Below are 17,605 nucleotides of genomic sequence, written 5' to 3'. Positions count from 1 at the left end.
GACCCAGCATATGAAGAGAAATAAATATTTCTTATTTATTGAATATACACATTAAAAAGCAAATTAACAATAACTTACAAGAATAATAAGTAATGTTTAGGTTATTTTTTCTACTAAAAATTATGAATGAATAAAAAATGTTTAATAAGCTAATACGAATGGTAATCCAAACCAAAGCCGCGCTTTACAGCTGAAACCTCTCTCCGGCTTATGGGAAACACTCAAATGGCTAGCTGGAAAAAAATTGTATCTTGTTTAGGGCACATTCTAAAAGCTGGAAACATGTTCATATAAAATTCCATTTCTAAAATGTTGTCCTCTAATAAGATTTCCAACCTAAATCTTTGCATTCTAACTTCAGTACACATTCTAACTAGTCATTCGAGGGAGAGAGAGCAAAAATCTTTGCAGCATGCGAAAGAAGAACAGAAGTGACAATTATACAAAAATCCAAACAGCTCAGTAAAGTTACATTGTTTGAAAATTATGGATGTCCACTAACCTGGGCTTTCTGAATGCCCGTGTGCGCAAACCACCATGGACCTGATTTTGACAGAAATCTGAAAGGACAACATAAGATAAATAAGATACGAATAAACAGCAACAAAGATGGTGATGATGCTGACAAATAAAAAACCAACTCCAAATGATCATTTTGCCTTCCCTACAAGAAAAAGAAGCAAATGCCATGTTCATATTTTGAATACAGGTAGATCAGTCTGTGGCATATTATACTAAACTACAAATCAGAAGAAAAAAAAATGCATATTCTTTTCAATTATGCTCATATATCACATAAAAGACACTGACAAGAGAAGCCTTGAAATAATTCTCATCAAAACTTATACACCAGCAACTTACAAAATTTGACATAGTATAGATTACCTGGCATAGCCTGCCACAGCACGCAAGCCCATGAAGAGAGTTAATCCCAACCAAACCCCAGGAAGGCCAAGAATAGAAGGAGCATATAGCAAAACTGCGGAAGATATTGCCCCCACTACCATCTGTTATAAATAGAAAAATTATCAAAGAAACAATCAACATGTACAACTTTCAAGGCAAAGTAAGAATAAAGACATGACTGGATAATTTCGACTCTTTTAAGGAAGTAACTTACCATGGAGCGAGCTGCATATGCAAAATCTGAAACACCGTAATGGAGACCATCGAAAACATATGCTAGAGCATTCAATGGCTGACTAGCACTGACAAACTGTGGAAAATTAGACAACATCGTTATCCGTATTAAAGACATCTGCATTTGAATATAGCCATACTAATAGATCACAAAACATAATTTGAATACATACCAATATCCCAGATCTGACAATTACTAATACTTCAGGATCTCTGGTGAACAACGTAGCTAAAGAACCAAAAGATAATCCCAAAATTACAGACAAGGAAACACCTGTGAACAATCCTATCTGGAAAAACATCCACATAAGTTTATCATATGAAATCAAGAAACTGCATATGCAACATAACGAAACTACACCAAACATAAGGCAGATCTGGGAGCATCCATGTAATTATAGATGATACAAAAAAGCTATACCTTTAACGCAGAGTCAGCAACTTCTTTCACAATTTTGTATTCACCTTTAGATAAATAACTAGCAATCAGAGCCTACAAACAAACAAATTTTAGCTGTGTAAATTTGATGCCAAATGCAAAGACACACACTTCATCAGAAAACCCCAATTTGCAGACAAAAATCTGTGAAATTTGGTCCAGTTAAAATAAGAAAAGAATTCCACACTCGGGGTCAAGTAAAACTGAAAGTTAGACTTCACCCACTGATTGATCTAGATCGCCAAATGGAAATGAGTAGATACGAACTACGATGATAAAATGAGAGAGAGCATACCTGACCAGATGCAGCCATTGCATCAGTTAGAAGGGATACAGCCAACCAAACTTGTATACATATCTGATGAGCAGCCATAGCTACTGGACCTTGACGAGCAGCCATTGATGTTCCCAATGTCAAGGTAGTAAGAACAGCAAGAGTTCTTCCAAGAAGAAAACCACCTGTATCATCCCAGAGTTGAAAACAAAAGCAATTAGGGAAAGAACTTTGAAAAGGAAGACAAGAGAGAATTATCTCTGGAGTAAAGAAAGAGGTTTAACTAGCATCACAAAGACAAAATGAAACATTAAGACACACTGTCCAGATACATGCACTGCTCAATCGGAAAACAAAAAAAGGCAAATATTATGATAGCGTTGATAGTCAAGCAAATAATTGAAGCAGAACACTGGGAAAAAAGAAAAAAGAAAAAAGAAAAAGGCATATATTTTCAGATATATGAGAGGGTAACAATTTAAAGAAAAAGAAAAGGAACTTACCAGATTTTATGTATCCACCAAATTGCAATGATCCCACCTTTGGAGGCAATAGTATAGCTCTCTTATTTAAAAACCAGATCATTAAAAAGGTGACAGTGTATCTGAAAATGGAAATTCCAGAATATGTTCATTTGTGAAGTAAAGCAAAAAAGGAATATTAACAGAAACTGTATTGAAAATCACATACTGAGATATAACAGTGGAAAGGGCTGCACCAGTTACACCCAAACCAAAATAATACATAAGGATGGGTAATAAAAATGCAGCTAGCAGATTACCAATACCTGCACAAAGAAAAATACATTAATTAACCAGATAAACCACTCAAGCTTAACTAAAGACAAACAGAAACCAACTAGTTGGGGACAAAGTTATAAATACATTATGCGAGAATAACAGACCAGTAATACACACACACACACACACACATAGAGGTGTGTGCATGTGTGGTTGTAAGAAAATTGGATTTTCCATCCCAAAAACTGCAGATTATTTCACATCAATCAAAGGATGGTGAATATCATCATGACACGAATCACAAATATATAGCATTGGAATTGATAAAACTGTGCTACACCAATTCCCCAGTGCTCTCCCATCCACAAAAAATGGAATCAATATAATCAAGTTATCATTTATCTGATAGAAAAGCAACATCATGATAAGTAAATCAATTAATGTATATAATTGTAAATATAAAATCATTGAATTTCAAAGCTACACATTAAAGAATTTAGAAACAGATAAATGAACGTCTGTGAGTCTTATGACATGTGATATATGCATACCTCAATCAACAGAGGATGTTTTCACTAGAAAATTTCAATTATATATAAACCAAACACTTACCTAGACATAGTACTGGAGTCTTTGTATCCTTAAAACCACGGAAAACTCCTTGAAGAGCCAAAGACGCTACAACTGCTGGAGCACCAAATGCTCTTAGTGAAAGAAACCGTTGTGCAGGAATGCGCATAGGTGAGTCCTGTGATATTCAAGAAAAAAGAAAAATCTTGCTTAAAATTAAAAGCCAAGAACTTGAGAGAAGAAAAACAGAAAATCTATGGCTCCCTCCACCCAGACCCAAATAAATACATAAAATTACCCGAAAGTTATACTATCACCTGTTAAGTAACCACACATACACTGGACCTACAAAATTGTATAGTAATTATTCACATAAATATGTAAACATGTATGTACACAGTACACACAGAAAACATATGTTTGTATGTTTATGTAAAGAAAGATAAGAAGAGGCAGATAACAAATCAGTATGAGCTGTAATTTTAGATCAGGGAACCTACCATCGATATGCCCATCATATTCAGAAACAATCCAGATCCCAAAGACAAGGCTACGGCCTCAAAAATCCCAATCCCCACTGATAATAGTAAAGCTGTAGACACTGAAGATAGCTGCTTTCTCTCAGTTACTCCATCAGTACGTTTGGGTTTACCATTAGTAATGTCTCCTAGACAACCATTTTCTGTACAATGATTAGCCGAATTCAGATTACGAATGGAGAAATTTGAAGTCACCTATGCTCTAATTTAGACATGAACCCTAACCAAAATTTATGTCCAACAGGGATGAGCAAGGAATTAAAAAAAGTTAAACTTCACCTGAAGTAGAAGCTATACTTTCACTCTTTGCAAGATCTTCAGCAACAAAAGATGTAGCAACACTGAGGAGAGGGATATTAAATAGCTTTGATATATAATTGAAGATGTTCATTGAAATACCAGCTGAAGCCAACTCCACAGAACCTATGGAAAAACAAAAAGGCCAAAAACATTGAATAAAAGCTCCAAAGTTAAATACATTATACAAATATTAGTCGTTGAAACTCATTTAAAGGAGTGAAAACATACCCAATCTACCAATGTAAGCAGTCTCCATTAGCTGTGCTAAGGGATCAATGGCCTGACCCAAAATTGCAGGTAAAGAAAGCATAAACAGCTCACGTTTGACATCTGGAGAATATGTTTGACTGATAGGAATGTTGCTCAACGATAGACAGGTACTGAAGAATCATTTACCCAAAACAAGCATAAAACAATGTTTAAGATAGGTATCAAATCTTGTATCCCCTATCACCTAAAACTAATTAAGAGTAATCATAAGAATTTCTGCCACTCATTGAAATAGACAGGACCAAGAATATGTTAGCAATGTTTCTCATATCAGCTTCACATATCAAGATAAAGTGAAAATAAACAACATCAGCTTGCTTGCCCTTGTAAGATCAAGAAGGACAAAGGAAGGGAGGGACTGGTTTTCATCCACAGTAGAAAAACTTATCCAGAGCTATCATGCTCATATTACCATTAACTCTAACAAACCAGAGTTTTTACAAAATGATAAATTTCTAACAAATTTGAAAAAATATGAATCTCTTTGCAAGGAAAATGGGCAGTTCAGCGTAGGCAGATCAGTATTAAGTAGTTAACGGAAACATAACAGTCCATTCCATTAACGTGCCTATCTTATGTCCAATTATGAAGGGAAGAAAAATAGATCACATATTAGAAGAATCATGTCAAACTAATGAAAGTAAGAGCATCAATTAAGAAAAAAAAATTTCCCAAAACAATAAAAGAATAAAAGCACAAATTCACACATAACACGTTCATGTAGGTTATAAGTTCTTACAGGTCATCACTCCCTCCATTTATGAGAGCTTGCTCTTCCTCTAAAGCTAACTTTTCCTTAACCTCAGAAGAACCGACACCAACATCAGAACTCAACTGATTAGCCACCACTGGGAAACAGGGTCTTCGGCGACGTGTCAATAGCGGGGAGCACAGTGCTCGGTGTGTAGCAGACAGACTACAGCCCCCCACAACATTGGCATTGCTCAAATCCTTCCCACCACTTAGTGCTCCAAATTTACCAGCTTCGCTTTGGTTCAATGAATTAAACAACCTTGCTCTCTTAGTTGTTGGAATATGGTCACTGACTCTAGTGGTTAATCCGCCAGAAAGTGCGCCACCTCTGAATTGGGTAGCCGCCATTTTCACCAAGTATTGTAATTTCTTCAAAACCTGAACCAAAAAACCAAATTATAAGTTAAAATTTCCTAATACGAAGGGTTTGATATCAATATAGTTTAGTTCTCAATCATGTAACAATAAAATTGTGTATCGACCAAGAAAAAGAACCAACTTTAGACAGCCAAACACTGAATACTATACATAATTCATATCCGTGAAAACCAAAACTCTGTTTCGGGAAAAGAAATTGAAGCACGTTTGAAAACAGAGCATATAACTGCAAAGCATTGGAATAAATGCGTACATACCACGCAATTACACAGAATAAAGCGACGGCAGCAATTGGGAAAATGAAAAAGGAGTGGGCAGAACAATCTGTTTGATTCCCGGGAAAATTTGTAAAGGAACCAAGAACAAAAAAACCGAAAAGTAAAGAAGGGGATAAGATAAAGGAGTTACCTTTGTATAGAGTGACTGTGAGTGAGTGACAGAGTGAGATTTTTAGGGTTGTGGAGAGAGAAGAAGAGGAGGAAAACAAGGTTGGTTGAGGATTGAGAGATGGCGCCCAACGGTCCTCCCTGTCCGGCGAGAGAGAGTGGTTTAAACTTGAAAGAGGCCCAAGTGGTTTGCGGTTGGGTTTACAAAACCTTCGTACTGCAAATAATGCAAGTCCAGACCGACGAGGTCTTTCTTATAAATCATTGCTCTTCAGAGTTTAATTCAAGCACATGCCACGTCACTGTCCAGCCTCACCATGTAACTACCACTCCACGTGTAACCTACCTACCTCTTTTCTATTTTTTGGTTTATGTGTAACATAACTTTCACATGGTTAGATTATGACAGTTTTAAAAAAATAAAATCGGATAAATTGCAAGAGTAAATTGTGCAGTGTTAATTTTAATGATTTTGCTCTTGTAATTTTTTTTGGTTGACAGATTTTGCTCTTGTAATTGAGTGAAAATTGAACAACATGTCGCCATAAATGTAACAATATTTAAGTGGTATGTATATAAAAATGTAGCGGATATCGAATCAAATTATGTTAATAAAAATCGAAATAAACTATACAAATCTTAATGTTTGTTTCATTCAATTGACTAAACACAAGAATTTGTCCTTAATGTTAAAATTGACAAAATTGAAATGATAAAAAGCTTAGTAAAAATTGAACCAAATTGTGAAGACAGTGTTGGTGACCATAAGAACAAAGAAGCTATTTTTTTTTCCAAACCTAGTTTTTTTTTTTTTTTTTAAATTGTGGCAAATATATACTTATACTAAGAAGTAATGTTCATTAAAAAAAAAAAGAAGGAAAGGTTTTTAGAGTAGGAATAAAAATAAATAAATAAACTTTATTGGTTCCTATTACCAACGGGAAAAGGAAAGTAAATGCTGCCGACCGTTAAGCTCTCTCTATATACAACATCGAATTGCAATTCTCTCCGTATTTGATTTTCTTGTTGAATTTGTTGGATTGAGTCTCAAGTCTCTAACAATGGCTGATGTTTCTTCTCCAATCTCTTTCAAAAGACGGCGGCTCATCGGCAACCTTCATCACACCTTGGCCGAAGAAGCCAAGCGCAACCCTACTGTGGAGGGTGCAGATGGGTTTTATGAGTTCACCGCAGAGGATTATTACCGGCTTCGGAAGACCAAGAAGGAAGACAAGTTTTTGAAAACACAGAAGATGAGGGAGGCAGAGCAGGCAAAGTGCAGGTCAAGGTTGACCAAGGCTGTGATTAGGGTTAGGTTTCCTGATAATCACACATTGGAGGCAACTTTTCATCCGTCGGATAAAATCCAGAGCTTGGTTGATCATCTGAAGAAAGTTGCTGCTCGACCAGAATTACCCTTCTACTTATTTACTGCTCCTCCCAAGGAGGTGATCAGAGACATGTCAATGGATTTTTACTCTGCTGGGTTTGTTCCTGGGGCGAACGTGCATCTTTCATATGGCATACCTAATTAGGTCGTTGATTAATCTTGTTATTTTCTTCTTTTATGTGATTGCTTAGGGTTTAGGCCTAAACCTGTTTGTATAAATATGGGGAATTTCTACCCTCTGAAATTTGACTGAATAAAATTTCTTGTTTTATCTACCAAACTTATGCCAACTATGGTTTTTTTATATTTCGTTGTATACATTTTTTTAAATAAAAAAACATACAAAACTATACCCTCTGAAAAGCATGATGGTGCTTGTCAATAAATTTGATATTTTATCGTTCCATTAAGAGATGTAAAGAATAATTACATTGTAGTTCTGTTTCCCCAACCTCTTAGAACACGCAACGAGTGGACGATGTCGTCATAAAAAGTTACCGGAGTCTCACTGAAGAACATGAAGAAAAAGAAGCGCCAAGTGAATTGCCGCGAAAAGGAAGCTCCAACTGGAGCCTTGCAAACCCATCCTTGACGCGTTGTTCTTATTATCAGGAGGAGGAGCTGTTTGCCAACAAAAGAAAAGATGTTAGCAAGTTCAAAATTTAGATGAATGCATATGTTGGTGATGTCACTGATGTGTAGGTTTTGCTTATTTCTGGTCATCTAGGCTTTGTCAATTTGTATCGACATTGAATCTGGCTGATAAGCTTCACAGTTTACAGGCCTGTTTTAAAACTTCAAGATGAAACAGAGTGAAGTGAGCTTACCTGCACAAGTAGACTGTGTTGCCAGGGTGATAAGAATATCGGTCTTGTTAGTATAACCAGCATAGGTACAGGTTGTTTGATCGCAACCGGAAGTCGTGGTGTTGCCAAGAAATAGCTGACTCGAACCTTGGCATTGCATCGCAGGGCATCCAGTTGAATTCACAGTGGATGGCTCACACTGCAAGCTGTGCAGAGATGAAAGTTTGCATAAATTGTGAGAAAATCCTCTAATGGAAAAATGAAAGCAAACATAACAAACTCATGAGAAACGCGCTTACGTCCAATTGTTCGCAGAACTACACTGGCATTTCACGCAATTGTTGGCAGTGAAGACGTAGGTGTTGTTGGAAACAAGTAACGGGGCATCTAATGAGTTATTCGATACCGAAGATGAACAAGCTGGAAAACAAAATTGGGAACATCAGTCATTCTGTAACTAGAACAATTGGCATACTGCAAAACATTTGAAATAACAGATCAAGGAAGCTTCAATCAAAGTAAGAGATCATCACTGCAAGCCGACTTAAACTAGCACGGTAGCGCCTAATCAACTGACGATAGTCTTACAAGAATCTCTCTGACTTTATCTCCTCTTTATATTTCCACTCTAACAAACAATTCAAAGGGATGAAAAGTCCTCCCTCCCAACTTTTCCATCTACTTTTCATTAGCGTTTTTTCCTTTTGGTCAATCTTTTTCCCTAGTCTACAAACTTTCAATCTCTCCTTAGAAGCATAGTCAAAGTTATGCAAAACAGTATTGCCATTAAAATAGCTCTAGAAATTCTTGAACATACATACATGAATAATATAATATTACCTATCTTTCTGCATCATTTGAAGAGTGTACGGTCTTCCTACATATTTTTAGATAATACCAATCTGAGTAACAAGTGTGTTATAAAGAAATGAAGCCCACATAGGTATAGGTAAAATTAGATGGCAATTAGTCAAAAGATGAAGATGAAGCTAGGAGGTATTAGTCAAAAGATGGGATAATGATGTTGGGGAGAAATCATTATGTCTCCCTTAAAAGCCATTTACTTTGCCTATAAATAGACATTATATTTGCTTGTAAACACATACGGAAGAATGAAAGAATAGAGGGAAGAAAGAAGAGAATAGAGTGAGAGTCAGAGAGAAGAGAAAGATTGGAGTTTATCTGAGGAGAAATTCTGTTAGTGTAAACACCACAAGATAAATATAATTCCACTCTCAATATTACAGTGGTACTTCTCATCCTCTTATTATTCTAATTTTATAACAAAGTGGCATTATTTTTTAACATTCACCCTATAATCAAAGCCATCTAAATTGGTGGGGGGAGGGGGGAAAAAACTCAAAGCTTATCCAAAATTTCAATTTTTAAGCACCATGATGATAGTGATGTAAGTCCGTTTAAGTTATAATTAATACAAATGGGTTTTCATTTTTTTCTCTTTTAAATATAATCCCTTACTTCAAAATCCCATTAAACTTTTAGTTAATCCAAACCCAAAAAGGCAAATTACTTTTTAAAAATGGTGAAAAGTCAAAAAGAACCTTTGAGAGGAACATCGAGGACTTGATTGGCCTGAAGGGTCTTGGGATCTGCAATGCCATTGATCCTCAGCAGAGTCTCCTGGTCCGTCCCGTACTTGGTCGCGATTGCCTCCACCGAGCTCCCAGCTTCCACCACGTGTCCATAATGAACCACCCTCTCGCCGTTCACCTCGTCGCAGCTGCACGGCAGCGGGATCCACAACTCCTTTCCGATTCCAATCAGGCTCGGGTCGGGAATTTTATTCACCACCGCAATTTCCTGGTACTTCACGAGCCTCGAGAACACGACCGTGGCGATGTGGTCGAGATCGTCGCCGGGCTTCACGATGTACTGCGGGCGCTTGTTGGAGACGCCGGTGCCGTTGGAGCAGAGGCACGTGAAAGGGATGAGGATCTTTTGGAGGGCGGTTACGTTTTGGGTCGGGGCGGTGGAGAGGGGGAGGTTGTTGGCTCCGAGAAGGGTGCGGAGGTGGGAGATGTTGAAGAGGGTTTTGATGGCGTTGAGGGTTGTGGTATTTTGGGGGACGTAGTCGATGAGGGACTGGCAGGTGGTGGTGGCGGAGCAGTTGAAGGTGGCGGAGGAGGCGGGTGTGGTGAGAAATGAGAGGAGGAGGGGGAGGGTGAAGAGGAGTGTGGGTGTGGTGGGTGTGGAGAGAGAGAAAGAGAAAGAGAAAGCCATTAGTTTTGGTTTGTGGGTTTTGTTGGGTAAGGGGTTTAATGGGGAGGGCTGGGGTTTAAATGGAGGAGAAGAAGACGATGAGGAGGAGAAGGAAAAGTAAGCAATAGGTTTTTTCTGAGCTGGTTTTTGTGGACTGAACTGGAAGAGACCTTGTTGACTGAGTGGGGACAGTGAAAGACTTGGGACTTTGGAGTTTTTATGGGGTTGCGTAACTGCGTTCTCGTCTGTTGTTTGTCGTCGGCAATACTATATGCAGTGGGGTCATGTTTAGGAAATGGGACATTTTTTTTTTTGCTTTCTCATGTTCTGTTTTGATTAATCTAACTTCTTTATGAAATTTGAACTCAGAAACTTCTCTAACAATATAAAAAGATACGTTTTATAAACCGTCTTTCAAATTTTATAGAACTCGAATATTTGAGCCGTCGATAAACAAAATACTCATCAATTTTACGGTGCTTGTGTTTATAAACCCAAAGAAAATTTTTGAGTAGGTGGTTTAGAGTTTTAAGAAGAGTTAAAATAAGATTAGAGCTACATGTTTTGGGGTGTTTTTCTGGTGCAACATTGTGTTGTTTTGTTTACATTATTGTACTGAATATTAGGGTTTAGGACCAACCTGTCAAGCTATGATTATGAATATTAACAATGCTCATTACTCGGCATGTACGCAATAATATCTATATAATTACGTATTTGTCTGAGTCATTACGTGTGTGTATGCATAAAATATTGCGTTGACCTACATATCACAAGAACTTGTGGCAACTATCATAGGGAGGAAAATGCAAGCCAAAGAGACATTTCCCAGCACGACCAAAGGAGCAAATGATAGAGATGGTCAGCCCCAAAAAAACAAAGACGGACAGAGAGACATGTAAAGGATCTGGTTTTCAAAGGGCTTTATGATTGTATTGAAGGACGAAGTGAAGTCAATCTACATCAAATCTGAAACGCCCGATAGCTTATGCTGACAAATCAACAAGAAGGAAAATTCTTGCATTTGACTTGTTTTTGGTTGGCTCCTAGGGTTTTCATTATTAAGTAAACTCTCAAAGTTCAACAAAGATTGTGAGAGCTCTATCAATTTCCCCTTTTTGAATTGGTTTTCTTTCTTTGGTGTGTGCTGGCCCAGATGCAAGTTGGGTTCATATGTTAATTGGATGATTAGTGTTTGCAAAGTGGAATGGGTTGGGATCATCCTCAACAAAGTCAAGGCTCTCGTTCTGTGAAAGAGATTCCTGTGTGTGTTGTTTTATAAGAATTCCGTCCTCTTTGGGTCACCTATTTTATTTGCTTCTGTTTTTTTTTCTTCTTAAATTAAATCTGAGTATGTTTACCACCACCAATAGCCTATTTGTGATTACTTTTAGAATGATTAGAAAAACATAAATTGCTTCTATATGCACATGCGTTATTTTGGTACACATTGAAGCAGCATCTCGTCCCAGTACGTGTTTTTCATGAAGCACTTTCATGTGCTTTCTCCATAGCATTCCCAAATAGGTCACAAGTCATTTGGTTTCATTTTAAAGGGGTTTGCTCCTGACCATATGGATCTTGGTTCATGGTTTAGTTTCATTTTAGGCCCTAAATCAAACCCAGAACAAGCCCTTGATGTACCGACAAAGTTGTGTAGTACCCGCATCATAAACCCTTCAATTGCCTGAGTCTTGATTTTGCCCCACAGTTGTAAAGTGTACATTTATGTTGACAAGTGTATTCAAATTACTCTTGACACAAAACTAGACCAAGAATTTTCCAAAAGATAACACAGCTATTTCAAGTTCCTACAAAATTTTGAGTAAACCCCACAGGAACCAAGCTTTGTGTGTAATCAAGAAAACAAACGGGTAGGAAGATAGTAAGTTATTCATTTACTTCTTATATCAAACGCAGCTTCCTCTCAGGTTTAAACCAGTTACTCGAATGAAGGGGAAATTGAGTGTAGAACATGCACTCTGTGCTAAGAAAAAGTTAACTAAAAGAGTCAGAAGAAACACATTTCACTTTTCCTCTAAGCGCCGAAGCATGGACTCGGCAAAGCTTTGTTGCCTGCAAAAGAAAATAACCAATAAGCCCCGTGATTGTGAACTGCGTTGTATACACTTTTATGCCTTATGTACACAAATACAAGGAAAGGGTTCAAAAGATGAAAAGCTGTTTTTAGCTTCTCTTTTTTCTTTTTTTTATTCCAAAGAAAAAAAAAGGGCAAGAAGAAAATTAAATTTGATTTACTTTCGCTCTCTGTGCTTTGGGCTTGGGCGAGAGTATTTCAGGTAACCATCCCATGGGACCTTCTTAAGTCCTGCTCGAGAAGAAATTATATCTCTAACCCTGCATAAAAGGATCCAAACGAATGAGATAAACAAGACCATACCAACCGTGCAGGGGGGAGCATGTTGTTATTGATTACAAGTCCAGAGAAGAATGTTTTTTTACCTCTCTGCAAATTCAATGGGGGACTCCCCAGGCCTAATATTTTGAGGCTCCAAATACCACACATCACAAACAACAGCCCATGACGTCATAAGCTGTAGCAGATGCATTGTGAAGGACTGCCTGCAAAACAACATATTATTGGCATCACCAACTGCATATCACAATAGACCAAAGGCCCCAAAACGTTGGTGAGTGTCTCCAAAATCATCGATCCAAAGCACAGCCAATGGCCAAGTTCCATGGGATGGAATCTAAGTATTATAACTATGTTTAAGCATCGTGGAAACATTTTAAGCCTTCGAATAGAATATTTACTCTTTTTCAGAGTGGAAGGTGAAAGTCAACAAGAACTTTCTTGGTGATGTGAAAAACACAAGCGGTGATTCAACTAAGGAATTTATTTTCTAAGGAAATGCACAAGTCTCAGTGGACGTTAAATTAGTATGTCATAATCCACTCCTTACTTTTTGCTGTTCCAAAAAGCATCAACGAAAATTTTGTTGTACTTGATTGCGACAGGGCAAACTGAGCAGCCAAGCTCAAATGCACCCTACATCATATAGAAAATGAAAGTTAGAGAAAATAAAAACTACCAAGAACTTAATAAAAACATGTTCAGTACATACATGCCCTAAAGTCAACATGAATATGATTTGTAATTAAAAATATATATCTAAAACTGAGCAAAACTAAAACTAGAAGACAGTTACCTTCTTAAACATAACTGTGTAGTGATTGTTTACACATGTTCCTTCAGGAAATATAAGGAGAGGGTTATTGTCAACCCCCAGCACATGATCCCTTAATCTGAAAAAAGGAACAACTGTACAAGTTCGTATAACAATGATATGGACAACTGTGCGGTTAAAAAGAGAAGAAAAAAGCTACTGTGCACTTTCTATTGGTTCTTACTTCTTTGTAACAATTTCCCGATCCTTTGCCTCTGAACGATTGAACCAAATGCACCCTACACTCTCCAAAATAGTGCTTTGCAACAATCCTTCACAAGAAGCATAAAAGAAGAGAATCCTCAATTTGATTCCATTTCTTATGTATATATAATAATGAAAAACAAACATAGTTTTGGCCATTCTAGATTGTTCAAAATCCACTATTTCTGGTAAGAAACAATGGAAAAGTGCTGACAACCAAAAAAGCCCAAACCTCCTCTTTCAAAGTTCAAAATTAGACAATTTTACTTGAACGATGTCAATGATCAATGCATAAGAAGAAAACTACTACAGAAGGGACATTTCTTTGACTAAGAAACGGTAACACTATCACGTTCATATTGTAACCCAGGAAAACAATAAATTTGCATGCAAAGCCAGAAAACTTCAATTCCATCAATGGCCTGAACAACCTACACATCTAAGATGGATCATTACTGTAGAAACACTACATAAACTGGACAAATCTAACCTAGCATTTTCAAAAATGAATCACGCGTGTTAATTGTTGAATTTCATGGATACGCATAACTCAAGTGTCCTTGGAATGTTTTGAACTTTTGGCAGCCACACTTCCAATACATATATAAGCAATAATTTATGATAATGCTCTAATACTCCAATTCTGATAGTTTTTTCAAACTATATAATTTTAATAATTAATTAAGAAAATGTATAGCAACATTGACACCTACCAACCCATCCAGGATGCTTTTGCATAATTACAGCAAATGCAGTCATTTGCTCTAAGATGATGAAATCAATCATGGAAGTGTGATTGGCCACAAAAACCTGCTCAAACCATGAAAGAAAAGCTCAAGAAAGGCATCCTGAAAATGAATATTGAACATATAAAATGATACATAAATATTTTATGACATCTTAAAAAGGAAATTTAGAGTTAAACAGTACCTGCTTAGGCCTCATGCTAGGCCGTGGCCCATGGTACTTTACAACCCCAGTCCAAGAGGCAACAAAGAAGCTACAAATCAACTCCACCAAACACCTCTAAAAAGAAAACAAACATCATAGCGTAATAAGTATGGAGGGTCATTACAGATGATTGAGTCACTAGTCATATAAACCATTGCTTCATTTTTCATGTAAGGATGGTTTACTCATAAATTTTTCAGTCATTTGTGCCCTGTTGGGTCACTCTAGATAATTTTTCATGAGCCTTGCCATAAATCATTGCTCTAACCAGTGAGAACGAAGAAGAAAGTTCTTTGCAAAAACACATTTTTACTAATTTTCCGAGTGCTTAAACAGATTCAATGTGTAGACCTATATGACTAGAGCAATTTTTGAAGATTATGCAATACAACATCAATTCACCTGATGCCTATATATATATATATATATATATATATATATATATATCAGGCAAAAATACCCAACCTCACTATCAGAAGATAGTGAAAAATGCAAAGCTGATTGACAAAAACGGAATCACATATTTTGGGAAGAAATCAGTTAAAGGAAAGAAGAAATAGATACGAATCTGCACCTCTAAATTTTTTCTCAATTTATCATGGCCTTTCAGCAAGAAGTGCACTGGAATGAAGGATGAAAGGAAAATTATCCATCCGATAGTCAATACTAGAACCCTGCACAATTGATGGAGCTGCATTAAGCGACCAAACAAACAATAATATAAAATCCCATAACCATGGAAGCACACCCATCCAGGATCAGTTAGAGTAATTCCGGTAAACTCATGTAAAGCTATTGTGCAATGGCAAGAATGCATGAAACATTTGAATTTGTCGACAGAAGATTGAAAATTTTAACCTCGCAGGAAATAGAATGAAGTAGCGAACCACCACTCCAAAACACCACAAAGGGAACAAATACACATTCCAGTTCCATGGCTCTGGAGGATTCGACTTAAAGCACCGTGTGAATGAGTCCTGTTCATTTCCATTCACGATCATCATAGGAATTAACATAATCATGAACTAAAATTCGATAAAATTTTCATCTTTACAAAAATTGGCCAAATCAATCAATGCAATCTAGAGCCCATTAATTACTCAGCTAGCTAGCTTCTAGCTAAAACAATAAATCATTTAAAATGATTGAATCTTCAATACAATGAGTGAAGAAATGAATCAGAGCGAGCACTTACATCGATAATGGCTCCAGCAGCCTCTGTAAGGGTAGGCGATATGTCGAGCAAATCACGCCTGCGAAAGTATATAAGTTGATGAAATTCTTGCTCATTTTCCCACGGTTTCTCGAGAACCAAACACACAGAGCACAAATGAAATAGAAGAGAAGAAAGAGAGATTTTACAGGCGAAGCTTTCCGTGTGGTTCTTGTTGGATGGAGGCTCCGGAAGGGAGATAATCTTCGATGTTGGGGCGATCCAGGTCCAATTCGGAGCTTGAGGAGTTGAGCTTCCCGGGGCTGCTCATGCTTTCTCAGCTCCTCACTTTCTTCTTCTTCTACTACTTCTGAGATTCGCTTCGGTTGTTTTCGTTTTTCGATTGTGTTTGTTGGTTTTTATTATTTTTTTATTATTATTGTGGTTGTCGAGTGGTTAATTTATTATGGACGCAAGAGCCCAATTTCATGTGAGAATGCGAAAGTAAAGAGTCTCATATTGGAAAGTTTAGAAACTTAGCAATGGCTGAGTTGGGTTACTTCCCCCATTGCCAATTGATTTTGGGGTGGAACCTCAACTTCCTTCATGATATCAGAACTGGTTAGCCCACGTGTGAAAGCCCAACGGCTACACGTGCTCCACGTCACCCAATATGTGTTGTCCACGTGTTAGGCTTGAAAATTCGTCACACGTGCGGGGGCGTGTGAGAATATGAAGGTAAAGAGTCCTATATTGAAAAGTTAAGAAACCTAGTAAGGGCTGAGAATGTGAAGGTAAAGAGTCCTATATTGAAAAGTTAAGAAATCTAACAAGGACTTATAAGGAGTTAGGTTACTCCCCCCATAGCCAATTGATTTTGGGGTGAAACCTCAACTTCTTTCATCTCAAGCAGTGGCATTTTAATTTCTAGAAATCCTAATTCACCAAAATAAATTCACTTCTCTCTCATTTTTTTATTTTCTGTCAGAAAAATCACTTCACTTATTTTTTAAAATTTTTGTCCATTTATTTTTAATTTAATCAGTCTAATCCTTTTTTGGTATTTTCATCGTGGAAGCAAATTGTTTCATTTTGCATTCTTTAATTCTCAGTGAATTAGCTTAAGCACCCCAACAACTATAAGTTTTATACAAAATACTTATTGGAGCTCAATTAGAGGGGTAAAAAATCGCTCAATTCGTCCGTTGTCATGTTCTAATTGATTCTTAGAGTATGAAATTATTTTCGTGCCATTCTCTGATTTTTCAATTCTATACATTCTAACGTAAAAGAAATTTAAAAAAAATCAAAACAATACTTTATTGTTATGCAATGTTAAAATACTTAGACAAAATAACAAAAATCAAAATCAAAATTTCTTTATGCCAATGTCCCCAACCTAAGCTCTGCTCATCAGAGTGTTTTTTTGTTGGGGGACCAAATTGGGAAAGAGAGACGGCAGCTTCTTCCATTGACTAATGGTGGTCTGTGAAAGTTGAGATTGATATGCAGAGTGGCATTGGTCCAGTCACCAGCCCAGTGCCTAAGAGATTGGTGGCCGTCTAAACCATTGTAGGATTGCAATGCTTAACAGTTTGGATATGGATTGATAGTTTTGTAGACTGCATCCCCAATGCCTTCAATTAATTTGACCGCAAAGAAGAACCAATCAAACCATCAAATTATTTGCCCTAGCCAAGCCACACACTTTGACGTGTTAAACTTATCATCACCAACTTGGCCGATGACCGACTTTTCTGACAGAGTCTTCGAATGTTGGGGCCTTAAATGTGGTTGCGATGAGATTGAAGAAGATGAACTAGCCAAATAGGAGTGGGCATCAATTCGGCCAAACCGGTTAAATTTTCTAATCTGAATCTCTGATTTTATTTGACAAAAAA

At 37.1% G+C, this 17,605-nt stretch overlaps 4 protein-coding genes across 6 annotated transcripts; 1 reads left to right on the top strand and 3 right to left on the bottom strand.

The window, feature by feature from the left end:
• Window positions 1-51: 51 nt before the first annotated feature.
• On the bottom strand, window positions 52-6,055 carry LOC117637344 (protein DETOXIFICATION 45, chloroplastic). Of its 3 annotated transcripts, XM_034372213.1 has the most exons (15): window positions 5,812-6,046; window positions 5,012-5,403; window positions 4,231-4,382; window positions 3,982-4,125; window positions 3,664-3,845; window positions 3,206-3,341; window positions 2,544-2,640; window positions 2,357-2,457; window positions 1,875-2,038; window positions 1,562-1,633; window positions 1,314-1,430; window positions 1,121-1,216; window positions 886-1,007; window positions 503-560; window positions 52-233 (listed from the first exon to the last, which is right to left on the bottom strand). In XM_034372213.1, exons 2-15 carry the CDS (start codon window positions 5,371-5,373, stop codon window positions 222-224), a joined length of 1,815 nt encoding a protein of 604 aa, XP_034228104.1. In that variant the 5' UTR covers window positions 5,374-5,403; window positions 5,812-6,046; the 3' UTR covers window positions 52-221. The 3 variants fall into 3 exon arrangements, with proteins under 3 accessions (XP_034228104.1, XP_034228102.1, XP_034228105.1); XM_034372211.1 differs by having other exon boundaries at window positions 52-560; window positions 5,812-6,055; XM_034372214.1 differs by having other exon boundaries at window positions 52-560; window positions 3,664-3,830; window positions 5,812-6,051.
• A 795-nt stretch (window positions 6,056-6,850) lies between these two features.
• LOC117638588 (plant UBX domain-containing protein 1-like) lies at window positions 6,851-7,324 on the top strand. Its single transcript, XM_034373692.1, has one exon. It carries the CDS (start codon window positions 6,851-6,853, stop codon window positions 7,322-7,324), a length of 474 nt encoding a protein of 157 aa, XP_034229583.1.
• A 209-nt stretch (window positions 7,325-7,533) lies between these two features.
• On the bottom strand, window positions 7,534-10,339 carry LOC117637343 (lysM domain-containing GPI-anchored protein 2-like). The gene is made up of 4 exons (XM_034372210.1): window positions 9,548-10,339; window positions 8,285-8,405; window positions 8,007-8,191; window positions 7,534-7,800 (listed from the first exon to the last, which is right to left on the bottom strand). The coding sequence occupies exons 1-4, from the start codon at window positions 10,224-10,226 to the stop codon at window positions 7,685-7,687; spliced, it is 1,101 nt and encodes a 366-aa protein (XP_034228101.1). The 5' UTR covers window positions 10,227-10,339; the 3' UTR covers window positions 7,534-7,684.
• A 1,580-nt stretch (window positions 10,340-11,919) lies between these two features.
• On the bottom strand, window positions 11,920-16,126 carry LOC117637342 (glycerol-3-phosphate acyltransferase 9-like). Its single transcript, XM_034372209.1, has 12 exons — window positions 15,914-16,126; window positions 15,747-15,804; window positions 15,410-15,528; window positions 15,126-15,225; window positions 14,531-14,626; window positions 14,314-14,410; window positions 13,581-13,668; window positions 13,379-13,475; window positions 13,133-13,218; window positions 12,669-12,788; window positions 12,465-12,563; window positions 11,920-12,281 (listed from the first exon to the last, which is right to left on the bottom strand). Exons 1-12 carry the CDS (start codon window positions 16,033-16,035, stop codon window positions 12,233-12,235), a joined length of 1,131 nt encoding a protein of 376 aa, XP_034228100.1. The 5' UTR covers window positions 16,036-16,126; the 3' UTR covers window positions 11,920-12,232.
• Between the last annotated feature and the right edge of the window lie 1,479 nt (window positions 16,127-17,605).

Source organism: Prunus dulcis, chromosome 8 (assembly GCF_902201215.1).
Source record: "Prunus dulcis chromosome 8, ALMONDv2, whole genome shotgun sequence".
Taxonomy (NCBI): domain Eukaryota; kingdom Viridiplantae; phylum Streptophyta; class Magnoliopsida; order Rosales; family Rosaceae; genus Prunus; species Prunus dulcis.
Note: the sequence above shows the minus strand (reverse complement) of the source record. Positions and strands in the feature narration are given on the sequence as shown.